Source organism: Siniperca chuatsi, linkage group LG18 (genome assembly GCF_020085105.1).
Source record: "Siniperca chuatsi isolate FFG_IHB_CAS linkage group LG18, ASM2008510v1, whole genome shotgun sequence".
Taxonomy (NCBI): Eukaryota; Metazoa; Chordata; class Actinopteri; order Centrarchiformes; family Sinipercidae; genus Siniperca; species Siniperca chuatsi.
In genome coordinates this window covers 5268299-5284684 of record NC_058059.1, presented here as the reverse complement: position 1 = coordinate 5284684, position 16386 = coordinate 5268299, and the positions used below count along the sequence as shown (strand labels likewise).

General features: G+C 40.7%; 1 protein-coding gene across 18 annotated transcripts in view; it reads left to right on the top strand.

The window, feature by feature from the left end:
- Window positions 1–16011, top strand: part of mast4 (microtubule associated serine/threonine kinase family member 4) — a 101751-nt gene extending 85740 nt beyond the window's left edge. For 17 of the 18 annotated variants that reach the window (XM_044173511.1, XM_044173510.1, XM_044173517.1 and 14 more), the window contains 11 exons: window positions 1283–1384; window positions 2052–2174; window positions 2538–2647; window positions 3346–3467; window positions 4838–5052; window positions 6166–6366; window positions 6825–7051; window positions 7779–7901; window positions 8214–8350; window positions 9526–9710; window positions 9822–16011. In XM_044173511.1, the coding sequence (XP_044029446.1) occupies window positions 1283–1384; window positions 2052–2174; window positions 2538–2647; window positions 3346–3467; window positions 4838–5052; window positions 6166–6366; window positions 6825–7051; window positions 7779–7901; window positions 8214–8350; window positions 9526–9710; window positions 9822–13582 (5306 nt within the window). In that variant the 3' untranslated portion in view covers window positions 13583–16011. The remainder of the gene's footprint in view (window positions 1–1282; window positions 1385–2051; window positions 2175–2537; window positions 2648–3345; window positions 3468–4837; window positions 5053–6165; window positions 6367–6824; window positions 7052–7778; window positions 7902–8213; window positions 8351–9525; window positions 9711–9821) is intronic. The other variant, XM_044173518.1, reaches the window with a different exon arrangement.
- Window positions 16012–16386: the final 375 nt, after the last annotated feature.

Sequence of the window (16386 nt, the reverse complement as noted above, 5' to 3'; positions counted from 1 at the left end):
CCAATTCAATAGTAGAATAAAAAACAATTCTTACATACGTTTTGCTTGTGCTGATAATCTTATTGTTCTTATAGACAGGTTTCCTGTTTACAAACAATCGAAGATGCATGTGCAGCATGGGGGTAAAAAACTCATTGCCACAGTCTCATGGTAGCTTATATATGGACACGTTCAGCATTTAGAAATCAACAACTTGCTGAAAACCAGTAAGATTATGTAGAAGTAAATTTATACATGGCACTCATCCTCACATTTCCAAAACCTTTTTACTGCACATCGCATTTTGATATTGACATCTGTCGGCTCTAGCTAGCTAACATGACAAAAAGTGTGTCCCAAACCAGGAACGCGCAGCACAGGTTAAAAGCACAGACTCCATTAGCATTTTATTTATTTTTAGATAGCACATATGAAATTCCTGCTATTTACCTGCTGCACAAGTTACTAATATAATATTCTGGATATAAAATGTTTTGAACATCAGCATGTCTAAAACTCCTGCTGTATATTGTCAAAATGTACCACTAGATATATGCCACATGTGTTACGTGAGTTCAGAACCTCATATTAGATGCCTGCAGTAAATACAGATAAAGCTTCACTCATAAGAAACGCTATCAATACAGAATTACAGAAAGTATTATATTTCAGCCACACAGGTCATGAATAGAGACTAAGCATGCCTGTTTCTGAAAAAATTCTAAGAGTAAGTGATGCATTTTCCTTTCAAAGCCATCATTCTGCATCTCGATCAGCAGTCACCAAGTCACACACTGAAACGCTAAACTCACGTCAGATCACCAGACTTGTTTATAGAGTCTGACAAAAATTGGCAATATTTATTTAAAATCCACAAAAACGCAGTAACAGTGTGAGTTGTTTAACCTAAAACAGGAGTTTCTTCTTTCTTCTTTTCTTCATCAGTTTGTGTGCAAACCTTATTAAAATTCAGGGTTCTGACCAGATTGCTAAATGCAAACAGCTAATTATGCTCTCTGAACTAACAGGATGTTTCCTTCTCAGGATATTGACCATTAAGTTTGCAATTAATGCCGTTTAAGGCATTAAAGCAACTTCTCATTTGATCTCCTCATACACTGGTTAGTTTTTTACACCTTGGTTACAATGTTGTTGCTCAGGAACATATCTATATATTATCTGAGCAAAGCCTGGTGTTTTCCAACTTCAAAACCACAACTTAGTAATATAATAGCAATGGAGCTTCATGGGCTGCTTGTATGTTGAGTATTTTGATTCAAACTGATGCATTGTGTGTTTCCAGACGAGATCAACTGGCCTGAGGGAGAGGACGCCCCACCTCCTGACGCTCAGGAGCTCATCACCTTGCTGCTCAGACAGAATCCTCTGGAAAGGATGGGCACAGGTACAAACACAAAGAACAAAGAAAATGTGGTACAGCCAGTAACTTGGTTAGGACTAGACCGCCACAGCAGGCCACCATAAATTCTCATGTGACCGTTAGTGCCACCTCAGCACCGCTCATTATTCCAAGTCACCGGGGAAGAAATTGAGGTCATCCAACAGCCGAGCAGTTTATCCTGTGGCCTCTTCACCTCTTCCCTTTGATCAATTGCAATTATTTCCTAGCCAGTCCATGAATCTAGTTCCATGCATGATCAGACACTAAGAGTGTGTAGATCTGTGGACTGTAAAAGTGGCCATGACCTGGGACAAAGGCTTTTAATCAGAGGGATGCACGTAGCCGGGTCGGTCCGGGGACAGCTGGACCTCCTTGTTCATCTCAATCTCCCCTTGCCAGGCTGCCATTCACAGACGCTCCCGCTATTCCAGGAAAGGTCACAGGCAGGAAATTGTACTGCATAATTTATGGTCATGATATCGGTTTGGCCTGCAGCCACTAGGGAAAAGGAAAACATAGCGTAAGCTTTTCTTCACCTCCTGTGTCCAACTAAACCGTTCATTGTCACTACACAGTGTTTTATGTATGTGTTTTCTTCACAAGCAATTTTCACATTTGTCCTGACATTTTATTGAAACTAGTTATTCATTTGAATTTATTCCATCTGCAGGTGGAGCTGCTGAAGTGAAGCAGCATCAGTTTTTCCACAACCTGGACTGGAATAGCCTGCTGAGGCAGAAGGCTGAGTTTATTCCTCAGCTGGAGTCTGAAGATGACACCAGCTACTTTGACAGTGAGTTATATAATCCAGTAGAAAACAGAAACAGTCAAGGTTTTTGACAATGTATTATTTTTTACATGTGTCCGTAGCGGATAAGCATCCATATTTCTGCTTAGAAATCATAGAAAAGATAACTTACGATCTTGCCTCCTAATCATCATATTTGTAGTTTTCTTTAGTATCAACACTATAGAGGTGCAAAGTGAGAGGAGCTATTATGGGCGCACCTGGAATTCTTCTCCCCCCATATACAATGTTACATGGAGCACTTCTACGACTTGGATCGGCCTTAAACTCTCCCAGTTAAATCATCAGTACAAAATAAAATCAACTGTTTATGCATGAAAAAGCATCTGAACCTCTCATCATTCTCAGCTCGCTCTGAGAGATACCATCACCTGGAGACAGAGGAAGAGGATACAAATGATGAAGACTTCAATGTGGAGCTGCGGCAGTTCTCCTCATGTTCTCACAGATTCTCTAAGGTGTGTCCTTAATCTCCCTCCTCAAATGTCTCTAGTCTCAGACTAACACATGTGCATCATCATTACTGCCAAAGATGTTAGTCATGTAAATGTGTTAATGCCATCATCTGTCCTGCTCCTTTTCTCATGGGAAAGGAAGCATGAGCACTTGGTATTTCATATGGAAATGTGTGTCCCCCACCACTCTCCTTTACCCCTACAGTATTAAACGTAGATTTCAGCTTTGCATATATTTTCCGCTTGCAAATCAGATCTGTTTTTGTTTTTCTTTTTTTCGTAATGTGGAACACAATACACAATACAGTCATACAAGCTGGGAGTCATTGTTGTGCTGCATTGCAGTATGCTCCCCTCTCACATCAAAACAAAGCATTACAGCGTCTCAAAAAGCAGTGGGGCGTCTCAGAGGAAGTGTTGAGCTACACTGAACCTTTTCCTCAGCTGCACCTAAACTCCATGCTTGGAAGACATGATGAAGTCTGCATTAACACAGACAGCACAGTGTTTCTGTTCTCCTCTTAATTATAAATGTTAGAAACCCTGGTGTATAAATGTAAGGTAACTATTACTTGCTATCTGTACAGAAGCTTATTCTGAACCTGACAATGTGTGTTTTTAAACATCTGCGAATAGAACAGAATTTAGCATTAATAACCTGCATGCACTGAAGTGAATCATTGTTTCTGTGTGGTTGTCAGGTTTATAGCAGCCTTGATTTGTCCCGAGGGCACCTGGAGGAGAAGGGAGAGACAGAGGGGAAGAAGAGTGACAGCCCACTGACTGTTGACTCTCTCAGCTGGACGCCAGACTTTGCTGAAATGTATGCTCACCTCCATCCTTGAATCAAGATTATAACTCAGGTTCATTAAACCTCTGCACAGAAACACAATACAGTATGTAGCAGAGATTAAATATGCACTTTCAGCGCTTAATGCCTGAATTGGGATATCATATGAATCACAAGATGAAATCTGAATTGTATTTTATAAGATTATCTTTCTTTTTTTATGTAAAATCTTAATCTGAAGTAGTAGTAGTAGTAGTAACTATAGCTGTGAAATAAATGTGGTGGTGTTAAAAGTACAATATTTCTCTCTGAAATGTAAGGGAGTAGAATAATAAAGTAGCATAAAGTACCTCAAAATTGCACTTGAGTTAATGCACTTAGTGGTTTCCCTAAGATGGAGTTTAAAGCAGCCCATCTCCCCATGTAACACAAGAACATTTATTCTATGTGCTCGTATACATCTGTTTGTGATGTAAGATGCTTTTGACGCAGATGTTGAGCCTTAAGCTGCTATAGATATGAATCACTATTATATTTTGTGGCTTTGAAAAAATAGATAAAAATAGACAAATACAAATATTTTTTAAAATGACCCACTGCAAGTAAGGTTAAAAACCAGTTAAGAAGAAAGAAAACATACTTAGTTTTACATCATTATAGCATGTTTATGTATGTCTTAATGACAATTTAATTCTTTGTATTTATATTTAATTATTATCTCATATCCTAAAATTACTCACAAGTTGAGAGTGCAATGGCACATTTTAGTTTCTATTTAAGCCACTTGGTTTCCACACTGTCTGATATTTTTACACTTTCCTACTACATACAATTCCACTATGCATCAAAAATATAAGATTATAAATTAATACAATCAGTCAGATGAACAGTTTTAAGCTGTAATTATTGTTCTGGTCCTCCAGGTAGTCAGCAATAATCTTTCTTTGTACACAGCTGGAATGTATCTTGGAAAAGCAACAGCAGCAAAAACAACAAATGTAATCCAAGTGGTCAAGAAGGCTACAACGAGGCAACCTCCTTCCCTCAATAACTGCTGATTAATGATCCTTTTACGTATGACTCCTACATTAATCAGAATCAGAAATACTTTATTAATCCCCGAGGGGAAACTCTTTGGTTACAGCAGCTCACTATCACGTCAGCATAAGACGCTACGAGGAACACTTTAAGTCAAACACAATATATTTGAACTCTACCAACAGCAAAAACGACACTTTGTATACAGCTCTATCTCTCATAGAGCAGAAATTATTCACAGTTATTAAACAATCATTATCATGTAAATCTGTTCATAATATTAAGATATACAGTATATTTAAACAACATTTGGCTCTTACAGGGAGTAAGAATCTGTTCATCTCTTTGTTCTCTCTTTCAACCAGGCCTTCGCTGTCCCACTCGACAGACACTGACGGTGTCAATCAGGCCCCTCGTCCCAATTTATTACCAAAGTTTGCCATCTCGGCAGAGAGTGAAGGAGACGAGACCTCAGGCCTCGGTGACCCCAGCAAGGCGTCCTTCTCCATCGGAGAGCTCCTGCAGGATGAGCCTGACGCTACCACTCCAGGCAGCACCCACAGTGGAGCCACACTCTCTGGTACGAAATTGCAGTGTCTATATAATACATGCTTGGTTTTCATTTTAAAAACTCAATAAGTTGCAATGTCCCTGAAACAATGAAACTACAGTTTCCAACCTACACCAACAAATGCTCCACAGCTGGCAGTAGTTTACTTTGACTTTAATCTTTCCTCTGAGTCGTCAACAACCTTGATGATGTTTGGGAATCATTTTTTGGGGATGATTGAATGTTCTTGATTGTTTTTAGCTTATTCTGTTACAACCGAGGACTAGTATAGATGATAATGTTTCTATCGATAGCCGGCAGGTATTTCTTTGTTTTATTTTGACTATTTTTTGTCAAGCTACTTAGTTACTTAATAGGCTTATTTGCTTTCTTGCCGAGAGTTAGATGAGAAGATTGATACCACTCTCATATCTATACGCAAAATATGAAGCTATAGTCCTTAAATATATGATTCCATCAAAATTCTGTGCCTTCTTGGACAGTTCCACATTCATAACTCAAGAATAATTAAGTCAAAGCCAAAAAAGCAAACTGTATTTGGTTGACTTTAAAATTGTTAGTTCCATAAACAACTTGTATCCTAGTAAAAAATCAATTTTCTATTTTCAGTTTGTATTGTTTTTAGGAGTATCCCTGCACTTTTATGTTGTATTTTTCACTGTATTTCAGTCACTTTCATAGTCTGGCATGTAACTGCCTGTAAAACTGGAATTTGTCATTTTTACACTGGTTTTTGTATGGAAAAAACAAGTTATAACATGTTAATTAGTGAACTTTAGAGGTGTTGGTAGAAGGATTTTGTTAACTTGAGAAAGATCCATGCTAGCTGTTTCTCCCTGTTTCCAGTCTTTGTGCTAAGCTAAACTTAAGCCATCAGCTGGCTGTATGTTCATATGTAACAGACAGACATGACAGTGGTATCAATCGTCTCATCTAACTCTTGGCAAGAAAGCAAATAAGCTATTTCCCAAAATGTCGAACTCTTGTTTAGACATTTAAAAAGGCAATTTCAAATGTGTTTCTTCCCTAGCAGCAACCACTGCTAAATAATGACATAATGACAAGAAAAGTGTTCAGTTTAGTTGTGTGCCTCATTCCACGTTCATCTTTTGTAAAAATTAGGAAGTTTCTCAGAACATCTGGACCAGTTGACACCCAGAGGTGAGGGGGTGGAGAGCCCCGACAGTACCAGTCAGACCTCCGCAGACCAGGGGGCTCAGACCACCTCTCTGCGGCCTGAGAGTGCTGCAGAGAAGACTGGAGCTGTGGCAAAAGTCCCGAAGTCTGTCTCAACTGGTGCCCTGTCCCTTATGATCCCTGGGGGTAAGTGGAAGAACACACATAGACATGCAGAAAGGTGCATATCTTGACTCAAAAATATGATCTCAACCAGTTTGTTGAAGGTTGAAGTATGTCAGAGCAATAACGTGTCAAGAATTACAATAAGAGCAACAGACTTTGAACAAATAATGTGAAAGAGATGAAAGCACACTATAGATCTGTGCAAAATTGGCCCAGCATGACACCTGCTGTGAGAGTGGCTGCGGGCAAGTAGCCGAGTACAAGCCGCTAACAAGGAAAGTAAGCAGGTAGGGCAGGAGCAAGAGGTCTTCACTGCTGGGAGAGAGAAAATCCCATTAGTTTCACCCACAGCAGGAGCAGAATGAACCAGGCTCATGAGCTTTATAGCAACACCTCACTACGAACTCAAGGGCCAGTCAAAGTCTGATTGATTAAATAAAAGAATCTGTTCAGGTGGTGATTATCTCTTATTTTTCCAGATATCTTCGGGGTGTCTCCGCTGGCCAGCCCCCTATCTCCTTACTCCCTCTCCTCAGACCCCTCTTCAAGGGACTCCTCTCCAAGCCGAGACTCCTCCCTCTGTACCACCAACCCACGGCAGCCTGTGGTCATCCACAGCACAGGGAAGAAGTTTGGCTTCACACTGAGGGCAATCCGTGTGTACGCTTGTGACGGTGACATCTACACTGTCTACCATATGGTCTGGGTAAGGACTATGTCAGCCTGTAGTAGACAAATTGTAATCACTTATATGTCAGTAAACCATAAGGCTGCTTTCATACTGCAGTTCAAACAAACTGTGGTGCGTTTGCCCATTTAGTTCGGGACGGTGTGAAAGCTATCATCAAATTTTTGTGCGGACTAAACAACCAAACTGAGACGGGGTTTCTCGGTCCGCTTCCCAGGGGAATCGGGTCTTGTGCAGTTAATTTGTGGTGTGAAAGCAAAGCAGACCGACCACAGGATGTTATGGTAGTTGATATGTGATGTTAGCATGAATTCAAAAGCGATGTATAGCCTATATGTTTATACAAGATCATTTTGAGTGTGGGGTTTTTCCCTGATCAATCAGAAAGTGAAAATGAGTTTAAACAGAGGTGTGTTGAGCTTGTGTCATACTCCGTTTATTTTGGCACTTCCCCAATAAAAAAGTGAGTGAAACACAGTAACTATCCTCGTAATAGTACGACTTATAAAATGATGCAGGGTGAGAGGCGATCAGTCCATAAGACTAATGTTTACAGCTCTTGGTTTGTTTGACATAAGTCAGTGTGAGCACGAAGCGGACCAGAACTAAAATGCATAAACGGATCATTTTTTTCTTTGATCCGGACCAAATGAACCAAAGTACAGGTGTGAAATCACCCTAAAACTAAAAGGGCTGTAAAGACAAATATATGATAATAATAAATGTATCTTGTTCTGTTAATCAGAATGTCGAAGATGGTGGGCCTGCACATAAAGCAGGACTCAAAGCTGGAGACCTCATCACTCATGTGAACGGAGAACCGGTTCACGGTCTTGTGCACACTGAAGTAGTGGAACTCCTGCTTAAGGTAAATGAGAATGTATGTTTATCTTTAAACTTCAGCTGTTCAATTTTTTATGATTTTGTTTTCGAATGTACTACAGCTCAGGTTAATGATGATATTCTTCATGGTGATGGTAATTTTGTAATTTAGTATAGACTTGAGGACCGATGACCAATACTGATCAGATTTGCAAAAGCTAATCAAATTCTTGTGAGATAAACCTGTCGTGTAGTCTGACTTTGGTTTTAATCTTTTGACGATGAATATAAACCACAGTAATGTAGGAATAAACATTATTTTGGATAAAAAATATAAAGTTTTGTCCTTCCTTTTCAGAGTGGTAGCAAAGTGGCCATATCCACAACCCCCTTTGAAAACACTTCGATAAAAACTGGTCCAGCCAGGAGGAACAGCTATAGGAGCAAGATGGTCAGATGTGCCAAAAAGCCCAAGAAGGAGAAGACACCAGAAAGGTACAAATCTTCTACAGAAACTAACATTGAATTTTATTCACTGTAGACATAAAGGCTTTTCTTTCTTCTCTTCCACAATATTTTTTACAACATGTAACCACAAGGTCTGGATTTAATCTTAAATGTCCTAAATATACGTATGTGTTTGATGCATGCCATATAATGTGGAAATTGTTAAGAAAATGACAAATGGGAAAATGGCACAACTTTGAACCAGTTCAGTCAGTCTGGACAGTATGGAGCCAGGTTCCATACTAAAGTAGCTCCCACCTAAAGTTAACAAGGACCATAGGTAAGGATTGAAAGTTTGAAATGCAGTTGTGTATTATTGGTGTCTCGGAAAATTAAAAAGAACACCCAGTGTTATTGATGTGAAGCAGAACACTGTGCACAGTTCAGTAGTACTGCAGAAAAGAGATGAGTGAATGATCCGATTTCAAATGTATAGACGTTACTGTTTACTATTGGCCTCTAGGGGGCAGATAGATAACACTGAGGGAGTATTTGAATATGTGAGTGATTAGGCTATAGGATCAAAGGGTTATCTTGCATCTAAAAAAAACGGTTAAAGGAGACTGGAAATGTGCAAGATGATGTGTTTTGTGTGATTTCACAGTATTCAGGAAAAGCAAATAATGTAATAATATATGCAAGAGCAAAAGGGCACCTACTTATTACAAATGATTTCTAAAGCCTATGAAAGCAAGTGAAAACTGGTGAATGAGTCATAATGCAAGCTATTATGAATCCATCCACCCTTTATGTACTTTTTACTTTTTTCTTCTCTTTTGTTTGTTTGTTTTTTGTGTTTTGCATGTTTTTGTTTTATTCCTGCAACTACATTTGTAAGTACATTTTTGCAAACTGCTATAAGCAATAAAGTAAATAATACATTGAAGAAAAAATAATGTAAGGAACCAGCTATCTGTAGTAAAGCCCCATAATGTGACAGCAGAGTTTACATTAACACATTTTTAGTTCCTGCTTCTCTAGTTTTGACTTAATCAAAGGTAATTTTAGATTACACATTGGTTCTATCTAATGCCCTTTTTTAGTAATTGTTATCTATGGCTGTGAGGTTGTATTGTTTTATAAAGGCTTTTAAAAATAGGGAATTTCAAATTAGTCTGGGCTGATTCTGGGCTTTTTCTTCGTCTCACTTTGCTGTTTTCCAGGCGACGCTCCATTTTCAGACGTTTTGCCATGCAGCCTTCTCCTCTCCTGCATACAAGCCGCAGTTTCTCCTCTCTGAACCACTCCCTGTCATCTGGTGAGAGTCTCCCTGGCTCCCCTACCCACAGTCTCTCCCCTCGTTCCCCTACTGCCGCCTTCCGCCCCGCACCAGATTTCACCCAGTCAGGTGGCGATTTTAACTTAGTTTTAACTTATTTCTAAATAAGAATTGTTTATTTTCATTTCATATATTATGTTCAATTACTGATATCCATTATTTATCCTTTTAAACTTCCAGGTGGCAACTCCTCCCAGAGTAGCTCTCCCAGCTCCAGCGCTCCAAACTCCCCTGCAGGTTCGGGCCACATTCGTCCCAGCACTCTCCATGGCCTCGGCCCCAAGCTGCCAGGTCAAAGGCTTCGTCAGGGGCGCCGCAAGTCTGCCGGTAGCATTCCCCTTTCTCCTTTGGCTCGCACACCCTCACCTACCCCCCAGCCAACATCTCCTCAGCGCTCACCTTCTCCCCTTCTTAGTGGGCATTCTGTTGCCATTTCCAAGACAACACAAGCCTTCCCAACCAAAATACATTCCCCACCCACAATTGTACGGCACATTGTGCGCCCCAAAAGTGCTGAGCCACCTCGCTCACCCCTCCTAAAACGTGTCCAATCTGAGGAGAAGCTGTCCCCCTCTTACACAGGAGATAAGAAGCACCTGTGTCCCAGAAAACACAGCCTGGAAGTGACCCAAGAGGAGGTGCAGGATGAGGAACTGAGGCCTGGGGAGCGGGATTACACCATCTTGCAGAGTCTGGAAGAAACAGCCTGCGAGCCGCCGGCAGTCACCCGTGTACGACCTGTTGAGCAGGGCTGCTTAAAGAGGCCCGTCAGCCGCAAGATGGGCCGGCAGGAGTCTGTCGAGGAACTTGACAAGGAAAAGCTGAAGTCCAAGATGGTTGTGAAGAGACAGGACTGGTCAGAGAGGAGGGAGTCTCTACAGAAGCAAGATGCCCTGCGTGACTCTGACTCATCCCCCTTGTGTGGTGATGACAGGGATGAAAGTTTTGTGGCCAGGGGCCAAAACAAAAGCAGCCCAGACTCTGGCCCCCTGGAGGCCAAAGCTGCTAGCACAACCCTTAAAGATGTGCTGTATAAGAAACTCACCACACGTGTCTCTGAGGGCATCGCTGAAACATCTGGTGGCAGCGGTGACAGTGAAGGAGGACTCAGATCAACTCTCTGCTCTATTCACCCAGAGTGGCAGCACTCCAGACAGGGTAAAGATAATATGAAGCCAGATAGATTGGACTTCAAAGCTCCCAACATCGAGTTCACCAGGAAGAGGCTGTCGTTTGAAGAACGAGAAGACTGCATGTGTCGGTTGTCTTCCGGCATCCATGAGAACCTGCACTTTGGCTCCACCAGGTCTAAGAGCCTCCAGCTGGACACGGCCATGTCTCATGACCACATGAAGGCAGGACTGGGAAGTGTTCACTCCAGCCCTGAAGGTCTGGCCCCCAAGCTTTTCTGCGGCAGAGGAGAGAGCGCTGTGGAAAAACTCCAGCTCATCTCCTCTGCAGAGTCTTCACTTCGAAAGACGTCATCTGAATATAAACTTGAAGGACGCCATGTCTCCTCTCTCAAACCTCTGGAGGGCACTCTGGATATTGGTCTGCTCTCAGGGCCCAGAGTCTCCAAAACAGAAACCTGTTTATCCAAGATGGCGGAGAACACAAGCGACACTGTTTCTGTGAGCCATCCAATTTGGCTCCAGACCCCTACCGAGAGACAGATAACCATCCCCCAGCTGAAAACTGCAGACAAGCTGAAGAGCCCCCTGACTTCTTCCCCAAGCCCTGAAGCTGTTTCCTCTCTAAATAACATAGTTGCCTCCAAAGATCAGTCAAATAATGCAGCCACAGAGGTGAAAATCAGTACAAGTGGTGAGAAAACACATGATAGACATAGTGAATCATTGAAGGCTCAAACCAGTAAAGTGGAGGCCTCAACCTTTATTGTTAAACAAGAGAGCAGGACGGGTATGAAGTCCAGTTCATCACTGGCTCATGAACATAGAGGCCCTCGACACAGCTCCCATTTCTCCTCCTGTGGAAAAACACCCTCAATACGGGAAGTCAGCAATGAAGATCAGGAGGATGAAGTGGAGCAGCAGGAAGTCACACCACACACTACATCACAAAATACTGACAGCTCCAAGACAGTGGTCTCTTTGATTTCAGCAAAGCTGGAGGTAGACATAAAAACTGCGAAGGCTACAGCTGCCAGTGAGCCGTTACCTGTGTCACTGAAGCAGAGTGTAAACTGTGGTGTGGATACAGGTCTGCGTCAGAGCTGTGAGAAGAAAACAGCTACTGCACAGAACTCAAACATGACCTCTGTTTCTAAGGTGACTGTACAGAACAACTCGTCTGTACGGGTTCCAGAGAATGTGCTTTCAGTACAGCAGCCGTTGAACATCTGCTCTTCAAGTACAGAACAACAGGTTTCTATCACAACATCAGCATCTCGTTCTGCACATGAAGATAAAACCTGCAGTTTCAAATCCAAAGGTGTGGACTGCTCAGAAAGATCTGTTAGTAAGGACAGTGTACAATCTAACAGATCAGCTGTGAAAGTGGTCGGTGATACAGGCAACTCGAAGAATGAAATCAACACATGTGTCACAGTTGCAAAACTGGAGGCAAACCCAAAAGTGGAGCAGAAGAGAAAAGTTTCTACAGTAAATATGGTCACCTCATTAAATAATGTTACAGAAGTCACGCCGAGCGTGAATAAAAAGGATAAAACTGTGTCTGTTGGTGCAGTAGATGGTAGTAGCATATTGCTGCAGAAAAAAGAGGATCCCATATCACCAAAGACAAAGAATAAAGGCAGTGTGAAAGATTCAGAGCAGCTATCAACCAACTATCCAGCTGAAAAAGCACAACGCAAATCATCTGATTCAGAATATTGGACCTCTAAAGAAGAAGAATCTGTTGTCAGTGTGAAAGAAAAGACTGCGATCCCTTCAGCAAAACAGAAATGTTCAGCTTCAGCAACTGTAAATGAAAATGTTTTGAGTCCCAAAAGTAAGTCAAGGCCTGACCCACAACCTGTAGCACACACTGCTGTGAAGACAGAGAATGAGACAAAAACACTTGAAGTGAAATGTCACAGTACAGCTCCTCCTGTCCCAGTAGTCAAGGGCAGTCCCATTTCAAGAGATCTGTCTAAAGAATCTGCGCTCTCAACTTCAACCATTCAAGTAACCCATGACTCTAAACAGAAAGAAGTCTTGTTGCCATCCACTGGAGTTGACGTAACGCGGGAGGAATTGGTGACGCATTCACCTGCTCTTGCTGACGTGAAGCAAAGAGAAACCCAGCCCAAAAGCTCTGTAGCAACCTCAGCTCATATAGTAAAAGAAAACACTGACTCAAAGCCAAAATCTCTCCCTCCTAAAACTGTTCCTTCATCGTCAACTCTAAAGACTTCTGTAGCTCCAACACCACTTAAACAAAGTCTTGATGCCAAGCATAAAGACCCCCCACCCAAAAACCAAGCCCCAGTCATTAACAACCATCATGACTCAAAGCCAACACATGTTGCTTCACCTCTTACTGCACCTCAACATCAGCTGCCATCAGATGTTCCCTCCCAGCCTGATCCACCACCAGTGCTGCCGAAACCTGCAGTGAAAAAAGAAACGCATTCACCAAGCGGTGGAGCTGTCTCAGGCCGAATCTCCAGCTGTGCACCCCAGGAGACTGTAGTCAAGGTATCCAAGGAAGGCCCCAGGTCTGAAACGCTCAAACTGGACAGTCACAAGGGCCCAGATACCACAATCACCACACCTGACAAACAGGTGTCCTCTGGCAAGAAGGAACAGGCTGAGAGGAAGAAAAAAGAAACTGTTCAAGAGGTCACATCTGCACAGAAAAACACGAAAAGAGACGCATCCAGAGCTGCGTCCTCTGCACTGAAAGACAGTTCAGACAAAGACACTGGCAGGTGCAAGCAACAGAGGGAGTCACCTCGTAGTTCTAGTAACAAAAAGTAAAGAGGGGAAGTGAAAATAGCAGCTGACATTATTGTTTCAGAGAATCCAGATGTAATAAAATGTTACCGGGCAAGCTGTTACGTGCTGATAGAGAGGTAGGTGTGTTAAATAAGATGACAACACGTGTAAATGTTTCTAGGTCTGAATGTAGGCAGTCATTTGCTGATAATTTCTGGTATTTTCTGAAGTTAGTGTTTTACTTTTTACGTCATGTGAATGTTTGGAAGTTTTGTTTCTGTTTATCACAGAATGCTTTTGTGCAATCACTATGTGAGGGGCAACAGGGAGTAGCCTTACAAAGGTTGTGATGTACTGTAGAGTCAGTGCCATAAATGATTTTGAATTGCACTCTTACATGGAGACTCAGAGGACCTGATGTCGAGCTCTTTTAATGCAGTAGACCACACAATTTTGCTCAGCAATTTAGCAGTTGTATCACGATTGTTTCTGTCAAGTATAATCAGATTATTTCTTGCTTTTCACCTAAAACTTAAAAAAAAAACTACAGAATCATCTCCCGGTTCTAGAAATCCTAAATTAGTGAAGGGGCCTTAGAATTATGGGAAATAAAACTTGCTGTTCTTAGCAAGGTGTGGTGTTTATTCACATTCCTCTGACATCTGTACATATAATTTTGATTTTTATGCAATAGGGTGTAAATATGATAACACTGTAAAACGGGGATACATGGGCTTACATGATTGTTGTTTGTATTATATGTATAGATTTTGCAGTGTGACTTGTTTGTATGCTCAATATTAGAGTTTCATGTTCTGCTTGATAACTCTGTGGTCTAAAGTAAGCTACTGTGATGTATCTTGTCAAAGGCGTCCTCTTCTTTGTGACCTTTCACATGTTTTCACATGTTCCAAAATTAACTTGAAGAGTGAGAGGAAAAGGCATGAGGGGGTAACTGATATATTTCTAAAAATGTAGCATTATGTAACAAAACTGTGAGGGCTGTCAGCGTTTCCCAAGAATGTCTTTGTTGTCGATGATGGCTGACTACGGTTTGAAAAGTGATGACTGTGTAAAATATGAAATATTGTGTTTTGATTAATGAGATGAACCAGCAAGTCTGCCTATGTTTGCCAATAAGGCTTTGGGCATAAGGTAAATCGTGTGCGTAAGATAAAGTCCGACAGTGTTCACATTCAAGTACACAGAGTGCTTCACTGTCAGGGTTTCAAAGGATTTTCATGTCAGGCTTCGGCCTCAGTGTTGTTCAAGTCATGTGTGAGTGTTTGGATCTCAAAGGACTCTTCATAATGAGCAGCAGCTAGCTTAAAGCTTCAACTGGGTAAAAATTTTATATGAAGAATCCTGATTATTTGCATAGCATAGTTCATCTCCACAACATACATTTGATGTTTATGTGCAAATACTTGGTACTATACATACAGGCTGCCATATATACTTTCTGCAGTTTACTCACACACAAACACGTGTTTCTATACTATAGATGCCTTTTTAAATTGTAAACCCTAAATGACAACCAGAAAGTAGCCTAGGACACTAAGTATGTAATGCAGTATTCGCTCTGTTGTGCTGGCTATGTCAAAACAATAATCTTGTCTAGTACATATACTCCATGTTGACGAGTCAAAATGAAAAGACTTCATTTAACATGACACAGAATATAGTTTATCTAAATGGCATATTGTATCCAAGAATGAAACTGAAACGTGAGATTGATTGCGGAGATGTTAAAGAATACGTGTTCTTGAACATCTCTGCATCTAATGTTAAAAGAATCTGATGTTTACTTGCATTAGATATAAATGTAAATGTATTGCTAATGTATTCTGAGAGAAGAAACGCACCTTAATGTTTGCCAATATTCAGTTCAAAGGGTGGAAAGAAGAGTAAAATCGGAACTGAAAATGGTTTATGAATTCCCCACTCGTCCTGACTTCAGATTCAAATGAATCACTGAATTTTATTTGAATAGTTGAACATGTATTTTCCCCCCCACACTTTTCTTTCCTGTGACATTTAAGTCATCAAAGCACATTCAATGTTTGTTTACAAAGCATCATGGATGTATATTTTGTATATTGTTGATTTGCCAAATCTATGTTCTGTGTCACAGATAATGTTGTTTATAGTAGTGTGAGACTTTGCTCCCTTGCCACCAGGATGTTTAATAAGAATTTGTTTGTGCAGTAATCAATGTCTTTTCATGTCAGGTTCTTCTTTGTCTGCTTGTCTTTTCGGTTTGTTTGTTTTTTCTTCCTCTGTGCAAAACTAGTATTAGATGAACTTGCTTACGATGGTTTGTCTTTTAGAATATGTGCAATAAAAGTGTTTTGAGTTTTGTATTTTGCCCAAGGAAAGCTCTATGGATGTCATAGATGTTGTATATTAAAACAGATATTTATACTTCTAATGTTGCGTAATACTGAAAATAAAATGGGATTATAAATTCATCTTTTCATTCCTCTTTTGATGTATGGTATGTTCTGCATACATTGATAGTCCTAAGTTTTGGCAAATTGAAAAGATGAATCACTTTATTTTACGAGTTCATCATTTCTGAATAATACCATGATCATTTCCTCAGACGTTTCCTGAAAATAATGATATAATTTGGTACTAATGAAATAATTTCATGAGAAAATTTCAACTAAACTAACTAGATGGTGTTCAACTGGAACACTTCCAATGAATTGCTGGTGTAACCAGTAGATCATAAATATATTAGCAAGCATACAATTCAACATATAAGGAGAATAAAGTTTCCAATACTAATTTGAATAAAAAATGAAACAGTATTTACTTGGGTTCCTGTTTCCTATTTTGCC